The sequence below is a fragment of the Rhinatrema bivittatum genome, chromosome 15 (genome assembly GCF_901001135.1).
Source record: "Rhinatrema bivittatum chromosome 15, aRhiBiv1.1, whole genome shotgun sequence".
In the NCBI taxonomy this organism is placed as follows: Eukaryota; Metazoa; Chordata; class Amphibia; order Gymnophiona; family Rhinatrematidae; genus Rhinatrema; species Rhinatrema bivittatum.
In genome coordinates this window covers 65,563,574-65,589,506 of record NC_042629.1, presented here as the reverse complement: position 1 = coordinate 65,589,506, position 25,933 = coordinate 65,563,574, and the positions used below count along the sequence as shown (strand labels likewise).

The window sequence follows — 25,933 nt, the reverse complement described above, 5'->3', positions numbered from 1 at the left end:
AAGATGCACTCGTGTGCACATGGACGCCCACGCACAAGTTCTTAAAATCTACCCCTAAGTGCAAAAACCTGGCAGCCAGAAATTCGCATGGGACAGTGAGCCGGCACACAATTCCCCCACCTCCTCCCACACAGGAAACTTGTGGGAGCTTTTCCAAGCCAGCTCCATCGGAGGCAGTACCCTAGAAAGAGAGTAACCTTACTTAAAAATGACCCTGCTGTTTGGGAATGCCCTTTCCTGCCTCCGAGATCAAATGCTGCAGACAGAGTGTGGCTCATAATACAGAACACGGACTCGTTTCAACACCAGACGGAAACGCGAACGTCAAGTGTAATCAATAAATAAGCATGCGTGTTTTTTTGTTTTCCAGGATCCGGCAATAGCCTTTGCTAAGAAGGGATATCACATTTTACTAGAGAAACCGATGGCAGTAAGTTTCACCAGGTTATTCTGTGGCATAATTTAATTGTTTCACATTATTAGCTCTTAATTAAGTAAATGCTTTTGACACCAGCCTTCGCTGGTAATTAGATGCCATGTTAATTCTGTTGATGCAGTCCATAGTCGCAGGCTTTGTGTAAGGTAACAGCTTAACCGGTTGAAAACTGGGAATCGAAAACTTTGTTCAGGTAACTCTGGGCATTTCAGGGGACTTGGCTTAACTTCAGCCGGTGAGCGCTATTGTTCTATCCTGCTTTCCTGCGTCGATCTGGATAACTTTGCCCAGGCACTGTATATTCAGCAACGTGGGTGCCTGAGCATGTTCTGCTGAATATCCAGTTCTCTGGGTTTTGCATGCGCACATTTCTGCTGAGATGGCCCTGTTTGTGATTATTGTGCACAAGACTGGGTCTCTGGGTTCTTGGGAGCGATTTGGTGTGTTTGTCCCATGGGCAGATTTTAACTAGAGTCTTGTAACAAACCCAACCACGCCGTGGTGCTATATAGAAGTCAGGCCTTGGAGGAGGACCTGGGATTTGGGTTACGTTAGGGGATTTCCTAAAATCAAAGAGGAAGATGACCAGCGGTGATGGTGGAAGCCCGCACCAAACCTGAATTTAAACGTGCTTGGGACAGGTATGGGGACAAATGGTAGCCACAGGTTGGAGGGGCTGGATAAGACATGGGAGCAGATGGGAGGTCCGTGTTGGTTTAAGTATGGGAAATATGTGTGCTCTTGCTACCAAAACAATAGAAAACCAGAGGTGGTGACAACTGGGCAGACTGGATGGACACAATTGCTCCTTATCTGCCGTCTATTACTTATGTGTGTGAGGTTTATTTGTGGTTTTTAATTATTTTGTTTTGTATGCTGGTTACTTATGTATGTTCTTAAAATTTGTTGTATACGGCTTTGGGCAATCTTTCAGGATTGAGAAGGCAGTTTAGAACTTTAATAAACAAATCTTATGTTAAGTGAAAATGTACAGAAGGGAGATTGAAAATTTGAGCGTGCAGTTGCCACCTTTCACGATTATCACTGTTACACATTCACTGATGCTAGTATGGAGCGTGAAACACTAGTTTCTTACTGGGATGCTTTCTGTGACTTAGGTGACAGCAGAAGACTGTGAAGAAATTGTGTCCGTGTGTAAGGAGAGTGGGGTGATGCTTGCAGTGGGACACGTAATGCGCTATTATCCAGTCTCACAAAAGATCAAGGTAGGTTTCTTTTTAACATGCCAAATGCTCGCCTGATGCAATCGTTCAGAGGCCGCAGGTGGCCAGAAGCAATCGGTCAGACCAATTGCAAGCATAGTGCGGGTTCCCTACTGTGAGACCAGGCAAGTCAATTTCAAGCCTACATTTTTAGGATCCTAGTTTTAGATCCCTAAATTTAGGCAAATTTTCAGTTGAAACTTAGGATCCTTAAATTTGGCTGAAAATAAAGCCTAAATTTAAGCAGTGAGCATTTTTTTGAGAATTTTGCCCCTAAGCAGTCATTAAAAGTGGGATCCAAGCCGAGTGCATCAGTGACATTTCCTATATAGCTGCAGCGATGTCTGAGCTGGTCTTCTGGCTGTCACTGGAAGTAAGCACCTAGTCTTTATGAGTGGGAATTAGTTACCGCAGCCGTACAGTGAAATGCCCAGAGCAATTCTTGGCTCCACCCATTTCTCTCAAGGGGGCTCTTGTAAACTCTCTACCTCTTCGGGAGATATTGTTTTCATGAAATAATAGAAGAAGGGGGTAATATAAAGATACATTAATTATGGAGAATGCAATCTGGGTAGCAGATAAGTCAGACAGGGCATTAAGGGGTAGATTTTTAAAAACGCGTTCGTGTACTTTTGTTCGCGCAGCAGGCGCAAACAAAAGTACGCTGGATTTTATAAGATACGCGTGTAGCCGCGCGTATCTTATAAAATCCTGGATCGGTGCGCGCAAGGCTGCCGATTTTGGGCAGCCGGCATGCGCCGAGTCGCACAGCCTGTCTCCGTTCCCTCCGAGGCCGCTCCGAAATCGGAGCGGCCTCAGAGGGAACTCTTTCACCCTCCCCTCACCTTCCCCCCCCCCCCCCCCACCTTTATCCACGGATTTACGCCTCCCGGAGGGAGACGTAAATCCACGTGCGCCAGCGGGCTGCTGGTGCGCCGAGACCCGACCCGGGGGCGGTTCCGGAGGGCGCGTCCCGCCCCCAAAACGCTGCGTCGTTCGGCCCCGCCCCCGACACGCCCCCCCCCAAAAAAACACGGGACTTATGCGCGTCCCGGGGCTCTGTGCGCGACGGCGGCCTATGCAAAATAGGCCGCCGGCTCGCGTAAATCCGGGCGGATTTACGCGAGCAGGGCTTTTAAAATCCGCCCGTAAGTAAAGAATATTTAAGTATTGACTAGTCTGATGAATTAAAAAAAAAACCAAAACCTAAGCTCTGCTTCGAATAACAATTACTTTGGGTGCTCCTAGTGAGCACTAGGCTCTGAAATCCAGTACCACTGTTCGTTAAAGGGAACAAAACAGGCCCTCCAGTACTAAGTAAAGTGACATTTAGTTTCTCAATCTACTTATTCAGGATGTCAAAGTAACTTCACCATGCGTTTTGCCTTTCTTAAATAAAAGAGGACAAATGCATCAGAAACAACAAACAAACAGATGGAAGTATTGCAGCTGAATGTGGTGTGTGTACAATGAATGTGACAACACGGAGCATCTCGAGTTGTGCATCTCCTTATTTTTATGCAGGAAATAATAGACAGTGGTATGATTGGAGACGTGGTGCACATTCAGCATATGGAACCAGTGAGTAAAGGCACAGTTCCTCTTTTTTTCTTTCTTTTGTGGGGGTGAGAGGGCCTGCCGATTTCCCTTCCAGTTCATAAGACTTGTCCTACTGCGTCAGACCATGAAGGCCAGTATCCTCTTCCCAACAGTGACCAATCCGGGTCACAAGTAGCTGGCGAGATCCCACAAGGTCAATAGATTCCATGTTGCTTATTCCAGGGATGAGCAGTGGATTTCCCCGAGTCCAGCTTGTCCAAACCTTTTTTTTTTTTTTTAAACCCAGCCATGCTAACAGCTTTTACTACATCCTCTGGCAATGAATCCCAGAGTTTAATTATGTGGTGGTTAAAAATAAATTTTCTCCAATTTTAGTCTTACATAGTAACTTCATTGCGTGTCCCCTACTGCCACGCGCCTTTATTTATATGCAGCTGCTCTTGGAATTTTTCCCATATTTTAATAGTAGACCATTTCTAGTCTTCGTCATTGCAGCAATGGTCCTGAGGCTGGGAGTTGTACACCCTGAGTAGAGGCTCTGACTCAGGCTATCAGGTGTTTCCTCTGTGGAAGTCTCGATCTGCCTGAGTCACCGTTCTCTCTCTTTCTGCTGCATTTTTTTAAATGCATGTATATTTTTAAGACAAATATCACAATATCACTCTGCTTTTTCTCACTCCCCTCAAACATTGCCTTTAAAAAAAAAAAAAAAACTCTCTCTAAAATGTTGTATCTATAATACATAGTAAATATCTATACCATGTCCAGTTAATTATGGACTTTTTAATTTATTTTCAAAACACGCCTAATCTGTATGATTTTTTTTTTTCCAGTTTTAAATGAGTTGTGTCTTTTTTTTTTATTTTGTATCTTTCTCCCTGGGTGTGCATGGTAGGTTGGACATTGGCATTTCGCTCACTCGTTCGTGCGAGGAAACTGGAGGAACGAACAAGAAAGCACTTTCTCTTTGCTGGCCAAATCCTGCCACGACATTGACCTCATCAACTTCTGGATGGCTGGCAAAAGGTGTAAAACGCAGCCCTCTCTCTCTCTCTTCCGCTGCCGAGCTGCGCGCGCACCCCGAAGGGTTTTTATTCTAGCCTAGCAGTACAGGAGCTGAGCGGCACTTGGGGGGCCCCCATCCATTCTACCCAGTAATCCCTGCCCGCTGCGTGGCGGCAGACCCTCCTGATCTGGGCTCGTTTCCCTCCACTGCCCCCCAAGCCTGCTTGGATTCTGCCTCTGCTGGAGGGTGATCTCAGGCATCCGGTGCTATCCTGGTAAACAGGACCAGTGATGACGCACGTACAGATTAAGGTGTGGCTGGTCTCTCCTAAATTTTATATCAGTGGGGATTAAAGCGCGGCCTGATCCAATAATTCCTGCTGCTTGCAAGAGCGCTGAGCTACCTTAGGGTAAATGTTATGGCTGCTCCTCATTTCTTACCTGAATTTTTAACAATTGACTGGGACAGTTTGCCCGTTCTTTTTTCCATTTCACCGCTGTTGTAATAATATTGTGAGCTGGCATTAGCGCTGGAAGAATTCTGTTCACCGTTTCCTGTTCACTGGCATGAGCTGGAGGGGGGGCAGGGTGTGGAAGCTTTTTGTCATGGAACAACATGAAAATTAGACAAAAAAAATGTGTGTGAGCCTTCAGGATTACTGAGGTCTTGTGTTGCGGCTGCTAATTTTCAGATTTTTAGCCTGACTTTTTTTTTTCCAAATGATGCTCAAGGCAGCTTATAGCATTATTAGAATTCAGGTATAATAAGACCCTTCCCCAGAGAGCTTACAGTCTTAAGTGGGTACCCGAGGCAACGAGAAATAAAGCGACTTGCCCAAGATCCCAAGGAGTAGGATTTGAACCCTGGTCTCTCAGTCCATTGCTCTAACCACTAGGCCTCTCCATCTGTAGAAGGGACCTGCATAGTCTGGAAGGCTTATGTGTAGCGTCCTCTTTAACATAATTCTTGTGCTGGTCTGATGAAAGGCATCGCTACCTGCAGAGAATCCACTGTTTCTTCTGGACTTTTGCGGTCACTACAACCTGTCCTTGGATTTAAAATGCTTCATAATAAACTTACAGAGCGGTTTATGCAATACAGCTGTCTCAGCTGAGTGCTGTACGTGGCCAAAAATGGAGACTTGTATGCCGTAGCTACGTTTCTGCTTTAGCGCTAAGCTGTAGTTTGAATTGATGTAGCAGCAGCTGTTGTCATCGGCTTATCGAAATGCTTTGCTCTCTTACAGATGCTTAAAGGTGTCGTCTTTTGGGCATCTTTCCCATTTTACCAAGGAACATAAGGTTTGTATTTGTAACGCTAGGCATTTTAAACAAATTTGTACTCCAAGATCATGTTTTTTTTTCCATGTGAAATTCAGTTTTATTGATTTTTTTTTTTCTTTTTTTGTCCTGCCCAGTATGTTATATTTATTTAAAATACTTATATACCACAAAATCCAAAGTTTTGTGTGGTTTACAAATTTAAACATCCATAATGATTAAAAAAAAACATATAAAATGTATTAAACATATAAAACAGTAAAAAAGCAAGGTAAAAAAACATAACCATAAAAAAAAATAATACCGGTAATTTATAAAATACTATAGTATGAAAAGTAGATCACTTGGATATAATGGGTTGGGGTTTTGAGCTGTTACATATTGGTGTAAATTTTTTAAATCTTAGTTGGGATTTATGTAGGTGAGAGAGTGTGTTGCACGAATAAGCTGGTCATAGGCACACAATGTGAATTTTCAGGATAATGTATAATGCAATCTTATCTTTGCCATTGCTACTAGAGAAAAAAAGATCCATTTTATTAGATTTTTTTTTTTCACATTGGTCAATGAATTTTCATCACCATATCTGGAAGAGCACTTTTACTTCACCGTGCATGAATGTTTTAGCCGAATATGTTAAAAAGGGCGACCTTATGTAAAAATGAGAGCGATTGGTGTGGCAGTGACCGGTTGCTGACTTCTTGTCCAGCTCTGCTGCACTGGGTGAGTGCCTCTTTTATTCTCTGAAAAGAAGTGTAACAAAGGATTCCCCCGACCCTAACCTCAAGAGCCAGGATGTTGCTGACCATGCAGCTGAATTGATGTCATTTTGTTGAAGCCTGTAGGTGCGGCCAGTCGATGCTTAGATTGTTCAGTGGAGCAAACCTGTCCATACTCAGCGAAGAAGATTTATCTTGTTGATCATGCGCAGCAGGTTGGTTACCCAGTGGTGTATTATGTGAGTAAGGGTATGTGGTAAAATTTAAAGCAGCAGGACTCCCAAAAACATTTTTTTGCCAGTTTAAAAAAACCTCATGATTGCCACCTTTCATTCTGATTTTTCTTTGATTTATTGGGCTGTATGTACAAATTTTTTTTTTTTTTTTTGGAGCTCTTGAGAACATGGTCAAACCTGATATCGCGATTTCTAATTTAAACTGGAGGTGAGGGAGCTGCTGACTTTTCTTTCTCCCAGCACCACATTTGAGCGCCACATTGATGCTTACAAAACATGGATGTGGCATGAACAACTGAAAATTGGATTCTGGAAGCAAAGAGTTTTAAACAAAATTTGAGTGGCTATAATTAGACCTATATACACCTTGTTTATGCACCCCTCTCCCCCACCAAATTAAAAAAAAAATTAAAATTAAAATAATACAATTAAGTCTAATGAGATGGAAAAGATGGGAGACTTAGAAATAAGACCAAAAAAGGATTCAAAACAGCCAAGTTACTATTTGAATGAATCTGGTTTATATTGCTGCTTTCCGCTCCCCAGGTGTCTTTGTTCATATTGTTTACTGGCTGAGCGCAGATATGAACGCCTGCACAGGTAGGCAGAGGTACCTGGGAACTCTCCTCGCATCACCCAGAGACCTGGATGTGTGCATTCGTTATGTCTGGTGCTGCACAGGCCAGGAGACGGCAGAAGAGGCTTTCTGGCAGTGCTGGAAGGAGGAGACTGAGAGGGGGCTGTTGGTGAATCAAGCAGCTGGCCAGCTGGGAGGGTTGGGCCTGAAGGGGGGAGAGTCCTGGGGTGAGAGGAGAAGGAGAGAGAGTGAATGCACAACCTCAGCAGGGCTAACTTGCCCCAGTCTGAGATGGGGGTGGGGAACGTTTTGTATATGCCCTCTTTCTATCCCCATCGCCTCCCAGTGTAAGTCGTGGGGCAGCAGAGACTCCCAGTCTCGGGGTGAGCAGAATGTAGACGTCCCCAGGTGTGTGGATAACGTTTTTTTCTGACTGCCCTTTTGTGTAACTCCTCACTATGCAGCGGGAATCAAGAACTGGGCTTCGTGTAGTGAATCCGTTCCTTACTCAGATGGGAGGGGAGTGAGATTCCCAACGATTTACAGAGCTAACCTGTAATTTCCTTTTTATTTTGCAATGACCTCGGCACGCTTGTGTCCGAGTCTGGCACTCAAAGGAGCCCCCCCCCCCCCCACGTTCACGAATGGCGCTCTCTTTCCTTCAGGTGTGTTATAAACACCTGAGAAAGGGTTGGTTTGTGTGCACTGGAAACTCTGGGCTTCAGCATGGCGCGCACTAAGGAAAGAAAAACCGGTAGTACAAGTTACAGGCAGCAGCGAGGCCACATCTGTTGCCATACAAGCGAGGAGCTAGAAGTCCTTTTATGTGCTGCAGAATGGCTAAGGTCAGCCTACGCTCCTTTTTTTTTTTTTGTAGAAAGTTTTTACAGGCCCCATAAAGATGGCCATCTGCTCATTAAAGCCCTGCCAGCCCCCCCCTGATACTGCAGGCAAGACAAATGGGCCTTGAAAGGGGGAAGGATGAATGGGAGAACAAAGGGGGCAAAGATTTGGAAGGGTCTGAGACAAAGCTCAGACCTTCTGCCTGCGGGGGGGGGAGGGGAGAGGCTGTGCCGAGCAGAGCAGATCCGTGTCTATCTGTCATGTGCCGAGAAGAAAAACCTCCCAGCATCTGCCAAGCTCCGCGCAGTCTTATGGAAAACGAAGTCGCTCTTTCCTGCTGTTTTTTGGGGAGAGAGGGGGAAAGAGTAGAAAGAATGCTTGAGTTTGTGCAGTCAGCAGGGCCACGGGGCAGATCCTCCGACAAACTCAACTCTCTCTCGCTTACAAGAAGCCCAGTGATGGATGAGCTGCAGCTAGTTAACACAGTTAAGGAATTACTAAGGTTAATACAAGCAACTCATTTATTTATTCTGCGCTACAGAAAACGTAGGGGTTCTCACTTTTTTTTTTTTTTTTTTTTTTTCATAAGACTGCAAGTCATAAGAATATAAGAAATTGCCATGCTGGGTCAGACCAAGGGTCCATCAAGCCCAGCATCCTGTTTCCAACAGAGGCCAAACCAGGCCACAAGAACCTGGCAATTACCCAAACACTAAGAAGATCCCATGCTACTGATGCAATTAATAGCAGTGGCTATTCCCTAAGTAAACTTGATTAATAGCCATTAATGGACTTCTCTTCCAAGAACTTATCCAAACCTTTTTTGAACCCAGCTACACTAACTGCACTAACCACATCCTCGGGCAACAAATTCCAGAGCTTTATTGTGCATTGAGTGAAAAAGAATTTTCTCCGATTAGTCTTAAATGTGCTACTTACTAACTTCATGGAATGCCCCCTAGTCCTTCTATTATTCAAAAGTGTAAATAACTGAGTCACATCTACTCATTCTAGACCTCTCATGATTTTAAACACCTCTATCATATCCCCCCTCAGCCATCTCTTCTCCAAGCTGAAAAGTCCTAACCTCTTTAGTCTTTCCTCATAGGGGAGCTGTTCCATCCCAGTTATCATTTTGGTAGCCCCTCTCTGTACCTTCTACATCGCAACTATATCTTTTTTGATATGAGGCAACCAGAACTATACACAGTATTCAAGGTGCGGTCTCACCATGGAGCGATACAGAGGCATTATGACATTTTTCCGTTTTAGTCACCATTCCCTTTCTAATAATTCCTAACATTCTGTTTGCTTTTTTGACTGCCGCAGCACACTGAGCCGATGATTTTAAAGTATTATCCACTATGACGCCTAGATCTTTTTCTTCTAGGATGCCCCTTCCTTGAGTCTGTCCTTAACACTCGGCCTCTGTTTTGAGGACGGACAGACAGCCTCTTCTCCTTCTCTTGAACCTTGCCCCCACCCTTCTCTTCTGCTCTGTCTCTCAGTCTAAGAGAGAAGGAAGAGAAAATGCTCATCACTTGCTTTCTTTTAGTTTATTTCAGTGGGACCCCTGTAGTGGGTTTTTGGTTTTTTTTTGAGGGGGCATTCATTAGGATCATTTAGGAAAAATCAGTCCTGAAAGGTTTGCTCCCTTGCAATAGTAAGCTCTCTCCTTCCAATGCAGCAAACTAGACTCTTGCCCTGAGAGAGCGAGCCACTTGTTTTAATATGCAAGCTGCTTGCAATAAAGTTCTGCATCTTAGTAAAATGAGTGCATTCTCTATTAACACATATTTTACGAAATAAATGACTGTTTTTGGTTGCAACGCTTGTGTGCTAGGGGCAAGTAAAGGGAATAACACCCCCTGTGGTTTTATAAGATGTTTAAAGCGTTGTATTGGAGGTAAATTTTGTGCACAACTTCCAAGTTACACGTGTACAAGTTTCCAACTGGAACCATTTACTTACATTTATGGGGAGATGTATTAAGCAGGCTGCTGAGTGGTAGTGTAACCTAGGTAATTCTGCACAAATATTCAGCGGCACTTAATCAGATAAGTTTGTCACTTGTCTGGGTAACTACAGGACAGTAACGTGTGGGGCTAAATGTATCCAGTTATACTGAATATCAGCACTACCCAGAAGATTTTTAGCTGTGCCTCTGAAATACCCACTTCCTTCCTCCACCATGTATCTGTGTAAATAACTGGACAATGACTTACAGGAGTAAAATGTATCCACTTGGTGGAACAGGAAATTTTTAAAGCTCTGGGTAACTCTGGTAGGGTTACTATTGCGCTGGGGTGGACATCGGCATCAGCTTATCAGTAGTGAGGCCTAGTCTGCTTGGTTATGGGTTTTCAGCCTTTTTCCAGCTTTCAAACAACTTTGGCATGGAACATGGAAATCTAACAACGCCTGCTAAAACATGTTTCATCCGGCATGCCACCAAGGTGTGTGACTGACTTTAGGATACTGTATTCTCAAGCAAGAGATGATTCCATATATACCTGCAGAGACATATCTGTTCCCCTTTCCTGAAACAAAAAGGCAGCTACTGAACCAGCTCATCCAAGCGATAAATCCAATGGGTTTCTACTGATAATTGCAACAATAGTTGTTTTAAAGGGAGAAAACGTCAGATCTCAGAGTATAGAGCACATATGGAAGTGTGTCTGTGTACAAGGACCATAAATAAACTAGTCGGCAGCATCAAGAGCACAGAGCAGCACCTATAACTCACTGGACCTGAGCAGTGTCATTTTGGTGCCTTTGCTTCTGCTCAAAGCAGGGAACCAGCTGATTTTGGGTGAAAGATGATATTAATCTGGTATAGAAATACATTTCTGAGTGGAACTGGCTAGCCGTAGTTTCTAATTTTGTGCTTTTCCTATATACTAGTTATATTATACTACCACTGGTTGGTCATTCCTGTGCCTATAGTCCCATACATCTTGGTAGTCACTTAAGTGGCTCTAGCGACTCAAAAAGTTACCCTGAAAACCTTTTTGAATATCGACCTGCTTATTGAATGTTGAATTTTTTTTTTTTTTTGTAGTAGTAAATCTAGTGCTTGTGAAATGTGCAGGCTGATAGCAGTGAAAAGCAAAGTTCTGTCTATAGCTACAAAGAAGATGCAGCCCAGGCAGTGTCACACTGCTCTGCCAATATTTCTCAGCCCTGCCTTGTAAGGACCATTTCTAGGGGTGAGGATGCTGTGCAGTTTTTGGCCCGTCTGCTGCTGGCAAAGATGCCAGTTAAGGTCACATTGTGACTGTGCTTTAGTGATGTGTACGCCTGGCTACTGGGAACTGGACTGAAACCACCAACTTTTTACATAGGCCACTTAAGTTCCTGTTGATTCAAACTGGATTTGAGCTGCTAACCTAGAGGTGAAAAACTCTAACCTTCCGTCAGTTCCCTAGTTTCTCTTGACACTGGTTTGTGAAGTAGTGGCTGTAATGCGGATGACACCATCAAACAATGGCCCAGCCGCTCTCTGTCATCGGCTTTAAGCGCATGTCTTGAACGGAATAATTTGTTTAAATGGAGGAACAACTCAAAAGGTTTAAAAAAAAAAAAAAAAAAAAAAGTTATTCAGACTACACAAGTGAGCAAATATGATTTGGGTAATTGTAGAGCAATAACATGCATAGAATGCTTCTCATGTACATATTGGTGTCTAATGTGTACGTAAAAGTGACCTCTGCATATGTTTGCAGGGCATGCTTGGTTGGCCAGTGAATGTGGTCTGCAGCAATAGTGACTGTGATATAGAATCGCTTACTGAAGCTCTGAAGACTGGTCCATATGGAAGATGCGCTTATGAGTGCGATAATGATGTCGTTACGAACCAGGTAAACCTATTGGTTGCTTTTTGTTGGGTTGGAAGTTAGAATGGGATCATTGCCTAGATTTTACTTGTTAAATGCATATTGGCACTAGAATGGTAAAATTCTTGTTAGATATAAATCTGTATTTTCTGTTTCTAAAGATTTAGGTCTACTATAGTATTACTGGGCTAATTGTATTCTTGGCTTATAGGAAAAAAATAGTTGAATACTTGATGACCCAAAAGATAAACAAAATCAGCATTTATTTTGGTTCCTAGGACAAGACCTCATAGTATGGGACTCCAGGGCAGTAGTGTGAAGAGTAAGGGAAGTGTATGCATGGAAGAGCCTCTGAAAAGGAGGCCAAAACAGTGAGCGAGTTCTTAGCAGCTAAGAAATGAAGGGAAAGCCAGGAGGAATCGTTTAGGGTCTACAGCATTATACCAAGAAGTAACTTGGGTAGATGTGATGGGCCTTAGGGTCCTCTTCTGCTAATATGATCCTGGCATCACAATTTAATTTTCAAGTTACGCAGGCTCACCTTGTAGGGGAGGACACAGATCTAGAATAGGGGAGGTTCTTTAGAATGGGGATTGCCAAACTGAGCCTGGTCCCATTGGTGAGGACCCTAAGGCTTGCTGGTGGGGTGATAATAGAAGAAGATATGCGCCAATCCAGACTTTCTTTTTTCTCCTTTCTCTGTTAACATTTACTACAAGACTGGCTAAGTAAATGCAAAATTATGAGATGTCCTGGTTTAAAAAGGAAATGCCGCATGTAAATGTTGAATCTGGTTCTTGTGCTGCCGCTGCGCCATTTTGTTTACAGTTTAGCGGTACGATTAGCTCCATACCCCGATGGGAACGCTCTTTGATCCTGATCTGAGCACGTCAAAGGGATCTAACATTAGGCCTGCCAAAAACATGCAGAATGCAGTGCCCTCTTGTTGCCACTATGAAAACTAGTAATGCTCCTTCCCTAGAACTTCTGAACTGGAATCTAAGATCACCTTTAGGTTACTTCTGTGTGCAAACGTTCAAAGGAGGATAATGGTGCATGCTTAACAAAATTAATAATAAAGAAACATGGCGAGTGTGTGTGTTTTAAAGCACTAGTAACTAGAATCTTATATTTGACAGAGTTGAATCCACTTTAGTCTTCATCAGATGCCTTCCCTTACATGTGGCTGAAAGGGCAGGCAGTGTGGAACAGAGTGTGCATTTTTAGATGTGTTGATGGAGCGCAATCTTCAGACCAAATTCCAAGTCTAAATCGCTATTTGATCACATAAACTGATTTGAAAATTGCCCTCTGTATCATGACCCTTTTGTTCTACCATTTCCCTTTCACTGAAAAAGGTTTGCTACTTGGGCATTATTTATTTAAACTTCGACCTGCACCAAAAAAAAAGGGCAGGTGCAAAGTCCACAGATCCGCCTTGTGCCTGATTTTCAAAGGGAAAGAGTGTCCGAATAGTTTCTCGTTTGAATAGGGTCCATTTTGTGCAGGAGAAATTTAAATGAAAAATAACATTTCAGGGATGCAAGAATTACAATTCGCACAGGTTGCTTTCCTCCCCAGAGCCTCTGAAAATGCCTCCTTGCAGTTGAGCTAAAGGCATGCGTGCAATGGAAGCCCTCGTTTACTCTTAGATGGATTGAGTGGGGAAGCTGTGTGGTTTGGTTTTTCCTTTTTTCTTTTTTTTAGATTGCCAGTTTACCAGGGTAGAGAGAACTTTAGAAATTGTGCCTTAATCCTTTCCGGTGCCATTTTAAACATTGAACCACATGAAAAGAAAATGGCCGCCAAGTTAATTGGCTTTGATTTCTCCTTCTTTGTAGGTGGTTAATATGGAGTTTGAGGGAGGAGTGACTGTTGCCTTTACCATGATGGCCTTTACGCATGCTATGGGGGCAAGGAGGACCACGATCTATGGGACAAAGGTAAAGAAGACTAGCCCTGCCTTTCATGCAAAGCAGAGCTGCTGCATGGCCATGTGGGCTCTGGAGCATGGACTTGGTGGCCCCGGTTAAGCCTGCATGGGACAGATGCCAAAGGGGTGGGATTTTCAGAGGGTTTAACAGGACCAGCTTGGGGTATTAGCTGGGAGGGGGAGAGGGGGGGAACCAAGGCAAAAAATTAAAACAACAAAATAATGAACAAGCTAAAGCACTCCCCAGGGGCGGGTTGGCCTGTTGGGGGGTTCTGGCAGCCCCCAGTGGGCCGGCCACGCTCGGCAGACCACGTGGTATCTCCAGGGCCGGCCTGGGCGGCAAATCCCCCTGTCCGGTCGTCATCGGGAATCCGCCCCTGGAACTCCCCCCCCCCCCCCCCCCCCCATCCCCCAAAATCTAGACTTGCATGGCCCAAGCATGCAGCCCTTCTCTTTCTGCAGCAGCCATAAAGCCACAGAGTCGTAGGCTTGCTCGATATTCTGAGGACAGCGTATCATGGCATCAGGCTGTAAGGATATCCAACAACCGAGCATTGTGCCTTGGAGTCCCTGGCAATGGCAAACACAGGGAAGCTCTTCTTCAGCGTCGGGTGCCGGCTTTGAGACTGCAGCGCGCCATTTCCCTCTGCACCCACGTTTCCATATCTTCAGCATTTTTTGGATGATCCCTCCCCAGGCTGCTTTTTACTTTTCTTCTCTCCCCTTTGCTCTTTTATCGTGTCCTGCAGTCCTGGATTGGATAATTTTGTCACCAGAACCTCTGGCGTGCACGACCAGCAAACCTCGCTTTCCTTTTGATCAGATTTGCTGTCTGGGATCTTCTGCTTCCCGTCATCTTATGCACTCCCCTTTCACTTGAAATCATTAAGCACTCGGGGCAGGGGAAATGATGTGGCTCGATTCAGCCTCCCTCGGAGAGACACCTGTTCCTTCTCTCTGTGTGCGAAAGTGAATTCATTGGATGCGGCGGGGGGGACGACTTCCTTACGAGATTAGCAAACAAAACATGCTAAATTAAGTTTCTGGGGGTGCCTGGAACGTCCTCCCATTAGCACTGGGGTAATCTGCATGGAGCGGCAGTTTCAACCCTAAGCAGAAGACGAGGGGTGGGACACACGTGGATGGGACCATGTGTGTCTTTCTGCTGTCACGCTCTGTATTTGGCTAAATATCAGTTTCTTATTTACTTTGTAGCAAAATGTACTAATTCTGATTGCGTTAAGTTGTAAGTAGTGTTATAACAGAATATTCTGTTTGTTTTAAAGCTGTTTTGAGTGTTCTTCTGAAACAGCTTAAAGTCTTAAACCTTGCTTCTCCCCAAATATTCCTTACCTGTCTCCTCTGCCTCAACTAGACTGTAAGTTCTGTGTCCTTTCTTGTGTGCAGCTGTACAGTGCTGTGTACATCTAGAAGTTGCGGTTGCGGGCTTCTTTTAATTTCCACTTTCCTCCATATCAGCCTCTGCCAGGCTCTTTCTCGGCCTTGTAGCTGTTGGTTCCTCTTCTAAGTTGTCTTTGGGTGGCCCCTGCTGGTGCCATTGAAAATCTGCAGGGGAACTGAACAAAAGGCCTTCTCTGGTCCAGATCAAACGTTTCAGCTGTGTGGGAAGTGCTCCTACAGTTTGCACTTTTTATTTCTAAAGCGCTGCCGAAGAAGAGTTAGATAAACGCTTTTGGTGGTGGACCTTGATGCTGTCCTTCCTATTTTGCAAGATGCGTGCTTCGTCTGACCTAGGCCTTCCCCCAGTTCCCTCCCAGTCTGCTCCAGTAAAGGAGGGGGACTGGTTGGGAACTTCCTAAACCCCCCTAGCTAACCTGCCTCTCTCTTCCCCTATCCTCCCCGACATCTAAAACCCTCTTAACTACTTTTTTTTTTTTTCCCCTTTGTTTCAAAACGTAACCCTCCAGAGCAGTAGTAAGTTGCCTGGGCCAGACGGCTGCCGGCCCCCTCCTTTTTTACGTCGCCAGTTCTCCCACGCGCACCAGAAGATGCCCGTGGCGCGCGTGCGGTCCGGCCACACGCACGTTTCACGGTTTTTACGTGCGCCGGCCTTTTAAAATTTGTCAGCTAGCGAAGGCATCTTTTTCCTTCTGTCCTAAAGTTGTTTTATGATGAAGCACAACTTTTTTTCCTGCCTGACTGAGGGTTCTGGACGTCTTAATGGTCTCACAGGGGTGCTCCACAAACTGAAACAGCTGCCGCGTATTTCCTACATTTGAAAAGCATCTTCTAAGCTGGGAGGTTTGATTTTATATGTATAGGGGATCATGAGGATAATTAGACGCATCCTTATAGGACGATGTTGTGATGGGTTCTCCGTGTCAACAAAGAAGAAAAAAATTGGTTTAAAACTGCCTCTGTATTTCTTGAAACGTTTTGGTTTTGGCTGGTACGGATGGAGGAGGAGGAGAACGGAGTGGGGAGAAGAGGGATCAGCACCTGGAGGGGGAGGGCGGATACCATCCACAGTCTGTGTTCACTGAGGGCTGCCATTTGTTGCCGAGTTAGATAGCGCCTGCTTGAATAGCCTTCAGAAGCCGATTTGTTTTCCTAATCTGTTTTTTTACTTGTTCAGTGCCTGTGTGTGGCTAGGGGAGTTGGTCTGTGTCACATTTTTCTAGGGGCCTGCCCTTTCGCCCAGGCAGGAAGATAAAAAAGCTTTTGTGTTTTTAGTTAAGAAGTGATTGTAGATCTCTGTGTGCCAGCTAGGGAGTGGGCCAAGCCAGAGGAGCAAACTGTGTAAGTTGAAACTCACCCCGCTCTTACCACGGGGCTTGTGCCTGTGCTGCTGTTAATGAAGAACGTGCCGGCAGCTGGACCTTCCAGTTCCACTTAGGCAGGAATACCAAAGGGATGAGAGGGGTATTTTAGGTGGCACTTGGCTTGGCTGCCTTTTCTGAAATATTAGGCATGCTTTGTCACCTGTTTACAAAAACATATAAATATCTGTCTCTAAGCTCCATGCAGTGCCGCCTTCTCGTCTGAATATCTCATGTGGGACTTGTTTTGGAGCTGATACTACACTGGGAGTGAAATTGGGCAGACCAGATGGGCCTTGTGGATCTTACGTGCTACTGTGGCCTACCTGCCTGTTTCTCTTGGAGTTTGAGGACATGGGATGCCTTATGTAGAATGATTGTAATGGATAAATATGGTCTATTCTCGCTCCTTCCCTTTGGACACAGCCAGGTGAAGTAAAGGTTGTGCCTGCCATGGCAGGTGTGCCGTCCTCTTGACGGTTTCTCAGCGAGCACCATACCCTGGTTCTTTTGCCAGATGTAATGGGAAGACACCGCTGGGGACGCGGAAACCAGCGTTGATCCTGAAAAATGGCCACACTGCCCTTCTCAGAATGAGCCAAGAAAGCAGTGGTGTTTATTTTGTGTAAGAGAAAAGTACTTGTATGTAAAATTACCTACTGCAATCAGAGCACAGCTACTGTTTAATAATGTTTCTCGTTCTGGGTTCGGGGTTTTTTTTTTTTTTTTTTTTTTTAAGGCAATAAAACATGTGCAACCTAGAAGTCGCCCACTCACATGTTAATTGCTCCTGATTGATTGCCTTTTGAAAGTAAGCAGCTCTCCGATTGGCTGGGTTGGGTCACTTTGTGTAAACTGATACCACTTGCAGGATTGCAAAAGGAGTGGTGAGGAAGCAAATGGAATGCAAGCCCGTCTCAACGTCTTCGGTGAAAAAATGGGTGGCTGACACTTCAGATTTCTTCTATAAACACATAAAAATACATCGATTTCCCCACGAAGCCAAGTGCTTTGCAGGTGGTCATGTAAAAATGTCTGTGTGCAGAAGATAGGGTCTGCTTAATGGTTTTGAAAATAGGGCTAGTAGTAAAACAAACAAAAAAAAACAACTTAGCAGTGAGCAATCTCCTGTTTAATCATTGGATTAGTACGGTACGTTCTGGTGCATCGCACAGAGAGATGAACGCATGAAGACTTAACTTCTGTAAGAGGGACTTGCATGCAAAGAGCATCGTGAGGGGAATTGTTCAGGGCTGGTTTTTTTATGTCATCCAGTAGTAATTTATTCACGGAGCGAGCGGTGTGGTACCGTCCTGCCTTTGCTTGTCCGTTTTTCTTGGCAGAGCTCTTTACCTTTGGTGGCTCTTGCTTGAGCACAAAAGCTTGGTGAATGTATAAATAAATAACCCCAGAGCCGGGAAGCCCCGAGCCAGCTCGGACATACAGAATGTCCGTTCAGGAAGGCCTTTGTAGGATCTTTGATTTCCGCTCTTGTGGTTGCCTGTTGACTGCAGGTGACACAATTTGACTTCAGGAGGATTTTTTTTTTTTTTTAATTAGAGCAGTTTAAAAAAAAAAGTTCTTGCAGGAAGGGAAGAGAAGGTTTGGCCTAACAATTTTCTCCCAAGCCTTTTTGGGCTTCCAGTTCAGTTGCAACAACTCTCTGCTGGGTTGTAGTGCTGCGAGTCCACTTCAGTTTCCCTGGTGAGGGGAGTGTTCCCTGTTTTTTACCCCCTAGTCTAGGCCAGGCAGTGCAGCTTCCTGTGGAATCTGGTGCAATACTCCTGTACCCCGAGCTTGGCTGCTAGGTGTCGGCTACCTGATGGCCGGGGTCTCCCTTTCTCCAGGGGGGAGCTCTGACCGCTGCCTGTGTAACATGTCCAGCCCCGGCTGACATGAAAAGCAGAAACCAAGCCCAGGAGTCATGTGGTCGGCCCACACCGAGCTAGCAGGCCGGTCGTCTCGTAATTTAATTGGGCTGGTTAAAGAAGTCCATTTTTAGCAGTCTGTATGCGGGGGGGGGGGGGGGGGGGGGGGGAATGCAAAATATAACTGAAGTCGGTAGCACTTTTGCTTCTAACCTTTCGAAAGGAGACTCTGAGCTCAGCCAGGCTGTGCCACTGCTTTTGTACTGGAAGTGTTTTCCGTGGGAAAATCTATATCCTGCAATGAATTCTTTGTTGCTGAAGATGCGCAGCCTTGTGTTAGGGACTCCTGCGGTGCTTCAGGCCTCTTAAGAAGACGCATCCCTCAGGCCTCCTGGCCCTGTTCTCTGCGTTCATCGACCAAACAAGAGGAGGAATTTACGTAAAGATCACTTTCGGAAGCTCTCTGCTCCTCGTCGTTAAGCTTTCTCTGCTTTTTAAAAAGGGAAGTCCGAAGAATCTGAACGTGTTCTCTGGGGGAAACAGCTTGAGAGCGCGGGGTGAAAAATGGAACAAACAGATGAATAATATTCAATAAGTACATTTGGGTGGAGTTTTTAAAAATATCGAGGTGAATTGTAAGAGTTGCTCGTGTAGAAAGGCCCACATCCGCGATTACGTGGGCCGAGCGCGCACAACTCTTATTGTTTAAAGCAGCAAACTGTGTGCGTATATGCGTGAGGGACAGAATGTCTGTAAAACAAAACAAAAAAAAAAAAAAAGGTGTCTTTGGAGGTGGGTCGGGGCGAGGCTAACACTTCCAGGCTTAAATCCAGCGAGCGCAGCACACGGCGGGCTGCTGCTACCTGCACCTGTTTACTTCTGCTCTTTAGCTGCTGTAAGTCTGAATAAAACTCGTTGGGGGGAGGAGGGGTGGTGGTGCAGACTGAAGAACCGCAGTAGTCTTGATGACCTAGAGAGAGAGACTGGGCAAACTGGTAATTTCCTTCACACGCGCGCGCACGTTTGGGAATGTGCTCCCTTGCGCGTGTAAAAGCAGATAAGTCCTAAGGAAATGCACGCCAATAACGTTTCCTGGCGTAACCATTTAAAATTATTTGAGCGTGCGCGCCGAGCGTATTTTATATAACGTGCTGTGCACGTGCGCGCTCGCTTTAAAGTTACCGCCTTTGTTTTTCCTCTTGTCCTTTCTACTCCCAGTTCTTAGTTCAGAAATAATGGGAGATACTTTTCCCTTCACTGGAAAAAAAAAAAGCGTGTTGGGAAGAGAATACCATTCCTTTTCTTCTCATAACCAAATATTCTTGAATTGTGAAATCCTCTGTCTGTGGGAAGAGATACTCCAATGTGAAACGACGATGATTTCCGTCCGTAACAATGCGCAGCGCGGGCTTTAAGGAGCTCCTTGACGCACGATGGGCCCATTACCCATGTCTGGATGAGGCCTCCTCGTCCCTGCCTGTGCACAGGGGGTGGGGGAAGGTCAGTTTTCAAAGGTAAATCCAGACGCCTAGACTTAGCCATGGTTGGGGGGGAGGGAGGTGGTCCTTGGAAGTGGTCTGAGATCAGGGGAGCCAAAGTACACGTGGGGACTTTGAAATCCCTCCGCGGGTACTTTGCCGTGTGCATCCTTCCCTGCAAGACGGGGGGATGCAGCGTCGGTGGGGCTCGTTTGCACCCACGGTTCCTTGCAACCCTGAGCTTCAGAGGGAAAGTGCGGGAGCAGTTTTCCCTTAAAAAAAAAAAAAACAAAACTGAGTTGAAGGTCGGCAAGCGCGACCTTCAAAACCGCCTGAGGTTTTCGAAATGGCTCCTATACCCTTTCCCACGCAGCCCAATATAGCCTGGCGGCAGCTGGCACCCGATCTCTCCTCTCCAGCCTTCCTTCTGGCAGGGGGATGTACGCTCGGCTGCCTCAGGAGCTGGACTGCCTGTTTCTTCAGGTCTGGAGGGCACCACTGCCGAAATAAAGGCTCGCAAAGAAAAGCAAAACTAGAGAGAGAGAGAGAGATACTTCGGGCCATCCCTTTTTATTGAGCTTGACTGGCGCTTGCGAGCTGGAACCGCTCTTCAGGTCAGAATTCAAACGAGCAAAAGATGAAGCTAACGTAAAACTCTGAAGCAGCATGGCTGCCGCGGGCGAACCGTGAGTCAGGGTCTGTGAGGAGGGAGTGGCTCCTCGCGATCAGCTTGCTTCAGCGCCTCATTCACTGGAGGTTAGAGAGCTCTGCCGTGCTTGGCATTTACGTTTTTTGTTTTAATTCTCCTCTTCCTCCTCCCTCCACGTCCTGTGTCCTTCCTCCCCCACGCTTGCATCTGTGCTCCTCACATCTAGAAAAAGTGGAGCAGTGAGCAAGAAATGTGCAGATCTGTGGTCTTCTCTGGCACGTCCTACATGCGGTTTTTGGCTTCGACGCCCACTGCAAGTTGTAAGGCATAGGTCGGGGCTTTTCCGCTCCTGTACTAGTTCATGCGCACACCCTCTCTTCCTCCGTAGTGGGGGGAAAAAAAGATCTGCATTTTCCCTTTTGATATTTAAAATAAGAGGGGATGGAGAGTGGGGGTAGTGAATCACAGTGGGCGGATTCAAGAAGCTGATTGGAGGCAGGAGAAATCCTAGTTTAATAACATCGGCTTGGCCTCTGCGTGAAATATGCTTGATGGTTTCGACATCTAGTAGTCCCCGTCTTCCAAACGTACCGCATGTTTGATCAGCAGATTAGTAGGCGTGATGCAGTCCGGATCTGTAGGGGAAAGCTGCTTATACTATCCTTCCCGGCCTCGAACCTGAGCTGCCAGACCTTGCATGGTTTTTTTTTTGCATTCTTGAGAATTCTGATGCACTTAAACCAAGGGGGGAGCCAAGACGTAGGGTTTGGGTACTTGCCAGGTTCTTGTGGCCTGGTTTTTGGCCTCTGTTGGAAACCGGACGCTGGGCTTGATGGACCCTTGGTCTGACCCAGTATGGCATGTTCTTAACCTTACTCTAACATGGTTCACATGTCGTGTAGCCACCGTGACCCCCATGTAGCGCGCTAGATGTAAAGCTCACCTTTTGACTCTAAGTGCATGAGTGATCGCGGAAGTGTCTCTGCACGACCTTTTGGGGGGTTTTTGTTGACAGAGGCATAAAGTCTGTGGCTTTGTGCGCACCACATCCTGAAGTGACACTTGAAATAAACTCCCAGTGCCGCGACTGTTTGACAGTTAGACCAGAGTGCACATGAAAAGGAAGACTTCTCTTCCTGTTTGATAAAGCGCAGTGTTATAATAAGATTGCACTCATTGGAAAAGCAATGTTTCATAGGGTTAAAAAGCCTTTTATTTTATATTTTTTTTGGGGGGGGGGGGCGGCAGGCGGGCTGGTGTGGCAAACTACAGCGACATATTCAGCGAGATGCATTTGCTCCGGGCCTTACTCCGCAGTGATTTTTTCTCCTAACTTCCTAGGTGCCTTAATATTCAGACTGTACACATTAGGGGGATTATTATTGTGAATAACTTATTAAGGCCTGCTTTATTAATGCTGGGGAGGCAGTTTATAAAATAATTTGTAGAGTGGCCACCAGACGGCTGCAGAACTGTTCAGCAACTTTATAGTTTACGCTCTTAAGAAAGAGAGACAGAGAAAAACGGGTTTGTGGTATAGGGGGGCATGGAGAGGACTAGTGAGAGCAAATAAACTGGGTGCATAATAGGTGGGAAGAACTGAGGAATGGGCGTAAAGCTGCAGGGAGTGAGGCTTTTTAAAAGTCTGTATAAAAAAAAAAAACCCCCCAGAGGGGTGGCTAGGCAGGATTTTCCATTCTAACGAAATTGGAGGCTTTTTCCCAGAGAGACGGTGCCACCCTCAAGGAGCAGCTTCTTGCCTGCCCCTTCCTCCCCCCTGTCAGAGCATTTCCCCAGCAAATGTTAATCCTCAGGAGAGACCCAACGGACCTTCCTTACCCGAAGGAGAGGTTTCCGCATGAGGCAGGCTCATTTTATAACTGCGGGGAGGGCTGTAACTTGCACTCAGGCTAGCCAGCATTTTCAACCTGTGCTTCAATTCACTTTGAATATGCTCAGGTAGTTTGACCCCGTACGTTTATAGGTTAGCTCGGAGGGTATAGCTTAATGCGGGTTAACTTGCGCCACCCTTTTTAAAACATCAAAAGATGGACACTAAGGAGGTAATTGTAAAAGGACATACCTGTAAATATAACATAGTGTTGTAGCAATTTTGAAAAGCCCCTTTTAAACATGTAAAGTGCACTTGCATGTGTATAACCTCTGGACAATTCGATGGGATATATTGTGGCAATTTTCAAAACCCCACTTACACAGGTAAGGTGCATTTACATGTGTAAAACCCCGGTTTTAAGGGTGTAAATACTTTTGAAAATTGGGCCCTTAAATTTCAACTGTCTTAGCTCTTCCCCGTTTTTCCCATTGAACACCTCTGCATGGCTCACAGACAGGTACATGCGTACTCTGGTTATGCCTGGGAGGGTGGGGGTGTATGTGTGGATGAGAACCTGGGTGTGTTTTTGAGGGTAGATGAGTTCTGTGTGTGTGAGAGAGGCTGTGTATGTGTGTTGGGGTGGGTGACTGCTTCTGTGTGGGTGGGGGGTGAGAAGCTGTGTGTATGTGTGACTGTGCAGTTATGGTGTATGATTACCTGGGTGAATGGGTGATAGCCTGGGTGCATGCTTGTGAGAGGTTGAGAGCCTGTGTTTGGGTAGGTGAGATCCTGGGTGTGGGTGAGAGAGTGTGTGTGGGTGTGGGTGAGAGAGTGTGTGTGGGTGAGGGTGTGTGTGTGTGTGTGTGTGTGTGTGTAACGTTTATACAGCTGTCATCCCCCAATCCATAACAATCTGAGTGGCAGGAATTTGAAACATGCCAGTTATGAAGAGAAGGAGATTTTTTAAATCCTTAGTTTCATTATTTGATGTTTGTGGTTTTGAAATATTATATTGGTATTTTGAGAAATTTTATGAACTTTTTTGAGATTTTAATTATTGAATGTTGTACTCATCAGTTATGATTTATGTTTTATATTTCTTTATTTTGTTGGTCTCTTATTTTGCCTTTGGTTAAGGGTCTGTCTGTGATTCAGGTGAGAGATTTAGTTTATAGTTTCTAGGGTGTATATCAGTCCATCTTGTTCTGTTTTCAGTAGGAGGTGTATTTGTCTTCTAGGACCTAATGTAATATTTGCAAGGCTGCTCGTCCCTGTTTGGGTTTGGCCGTTGAGTCCTGGGAGTTAGTATTTGAAATGATAAATTTGTCTCTTGGGGTAAACTGTATTCTTGGCAGGCTGTGAAACTTTTATTAGAGCTATGTAAGTATTGTCCAGAAATACTAGTGTACATGAGTTACTGAGACATTATAGAGCCCGTCTGAATGCCTCTGATCTGACATCTGAAGAAGAGGCTTATGTAGTTTTTAAAAGCTTTTGTACAACATTTTTAGGTACAAGTATTTTAGGCAGCCTGGCTTGTTTTGTTTTCTAAATAGGAGGTATATTGGTGTTTTAGGGCCTCATGTAATATTTGCAGTGTTGCCTCTTCATAGGTAAGGTTGCAGTTTGAGTGCTGGCAGTTAGTGCTGTTTTTGGTATGGGAGGTTTGCTATATTGTAATTGTTTGTTTGTTTATTCAAGGCTTTCTGAGGGCCAAGCCCACATCCATCACATGTTACAACAGGCCTAATGCCTTATGAGTTCCATGTGTCTCTTGAATCTAGGAGAGAGGAGCTGAAGGAGAGAGACTGCTATAGACAGGGGAGGGTGGACTGAGGGAGCGAGGCTGAATCCCCTGCTATAAATGTCACGGGTCCTCTGTTATCCCCTCTCACCTTACAGCCTCATTTCCTCCCAGCACCTCTTCCCCCTGCTCTTTCATTCCACCCTCCAGTTGATCCCTTCTCACCCTCCCCCCCCCCCCCCATTGATCTTCTGTAATTTCTCTCACCCTCCACAGCCAATTCCTGTCCACCTTATTTAAACATCAAGCCCTCTCCTTCAAACATCCCCTGAACTAGGATCAGGCGTTACATTTTCCTTTGGGCTCTGGGCCAAAGGGGGATGACAGATGGTGGGAAGAGGGGGCAGGGTGATGAGAGAGGCAACATTTTTCTCACTGGTAGGTTCACTGATGGGTGAGAAGAGGGGAAGCAGCAGTAATCTCCACCCTCACAGCTGGTCCTGGTGATCTACAAGCGCCTGTAGCATTACGAATGCAAATCGGCAAGGGGCCTGTGCCCTGTAGCGGTCCTGATGCCCAGCTCGGGCAGACCTTCAGGTCACAGCAGGGCCCAGGAGCTGACTTCCATTGCCAATGCTGCTGTTTCAGGCTCGTGTGACTCACCTGATACACTTCTGACCAGCTGGTGAGGGCTTCATGCTTTCGCTTGTACACATGGGCGACATGGCTCTTCCTGCTCAGCTTGGCTCTCAATCATGAGTCGGAAACGCATTACGCTTGTCTGATAAAAACATCTCCCCTACAACCTGCCTGTTTGATCCTTGTTCCTTGCTACCCGTTAAGGTAGGCAAAATCTTGTAGGTTTTCCCTGGCTGATTTTGGTTATCCGCTCTTTATAGGGCAACCCTCGCAGGCTTACACAAAAGCACGGGTGAAAGATCCTTTTCATAAGGAAACGTAGATGAATGGCTTTCCAGGACTCTGTGTGTGTGCCTTGGGGGGGTGGGGGGGGGGGGGGTCACTGGTTACCCACCAGAGATGTGCGTCAGAAAGCGCCACAGGACGCTGCCTCTTGCTTAGTTTGGCTGCCTAATCGAAGTTAGCTATTAATAGAATTTGTCATTTTTTTCAAAATAGAATCTCAGTAACATAGCAACTTCCATGTTGCTTGCATCAGTGATATGTTCTCCTCTGCTGTTCCAGACGTATGTCTCAAAATACAACAGCCAGCTGTCAGAAGGGGTCAGTAAATAAATTCAATCTTGTACTGCATTTGGGGGCGATAGGAGCTGAAGGAAGATGGGTGTTTGTGCATTCATCCAATTATTTTCTCTTATTGCAAGGGTCATATTTCAAAGGCATTTCCGTGGGTAAAACGGTGCTTTTACAAAATTGCCTGCAAGATAGGCGTCTTAAGTGTACCCGGCCTGAGCATGGAGCCGGGGGAGCGGTTTACATCTGTGCACATCCTCATCCACTTCCAAAAGTATCCAGGTAAAATTTTTTTTTTTTGGCAACAAAAAATTTCTGCATATGAATTAAGAGGTGTAAATTGTGTGCAGAGTAGTTTTGGTGGGATAATTTTCGAACATAAGTTCCCTTTGAAAATTGGTATGACGCGTGTGTATTTGTCATGAAACATATGCAGGTTGTTGTAAAATTATCCCCAGAATAATTGATTTGTATCAATTAAAAAAAATATATATCTCCTTCCTTTATCATCAAGAAAACTATGTAAATTCTTTTTATGCCATCGGGGCTCAGTCTGTCTTCCTAATTCAATATCCATCTACGTGAAATTAGCAGAAGGTGTTACACTGAGAATTACAGGTCTGCGTTCTGTTCACTATGAATGATTTGGCCCGTTGACTCATGGCCTTGGTGCTTATGAGGGATTAGTCATATGGAACATGTGAATTATAAAAGGCATG

At 45.3% G+C, this 25,933-nt stretch overlaps 1 protein-coding gene across 5 annotated transcripts in view; it reads left to right on the top strand.

Moving 5' to 3' along the window:
* Positions 1-25,933, top strand: part of LOC115076472 — an 85,367-nt gene that overhangs the window by 30,121 nt on the left and 29,313 nt on the right. For all 5 annotated transcript variants that reach the window (XM_029577992.1, XM_029577991.1, XM_029577990.1 and 2 more), the window contains 8 exons: positions 371-430; positions 1,555-1,662; positions 3,184-3,240; positions 4,115-4,245; positions 5,472-5,526; positions 6,344-6,439; positions 11,606-11,740; positions 13,558-13,659. In XM_029577992.1, the coding sequence (XP_029433852.1) occupies positions 371-430; positions 1,555-1,662; positions 3,184-3,240; positions 4,115-4,245; positions 5,472-5,526; positions 6,344-6,439; positions 11,606-11,740; positions 13,558-13,659 (744 nt within the window). The remainder of the gene's footprint in view (positions 1-370; positions 431-1,554; positions 1,663-3,183; positions 3,241-4,114; positions 4,246-5,471; positions 5,527-6,343; positions 6,440-11,605; positions 11,741-13,557; positions 13,660-25,933) is intronic.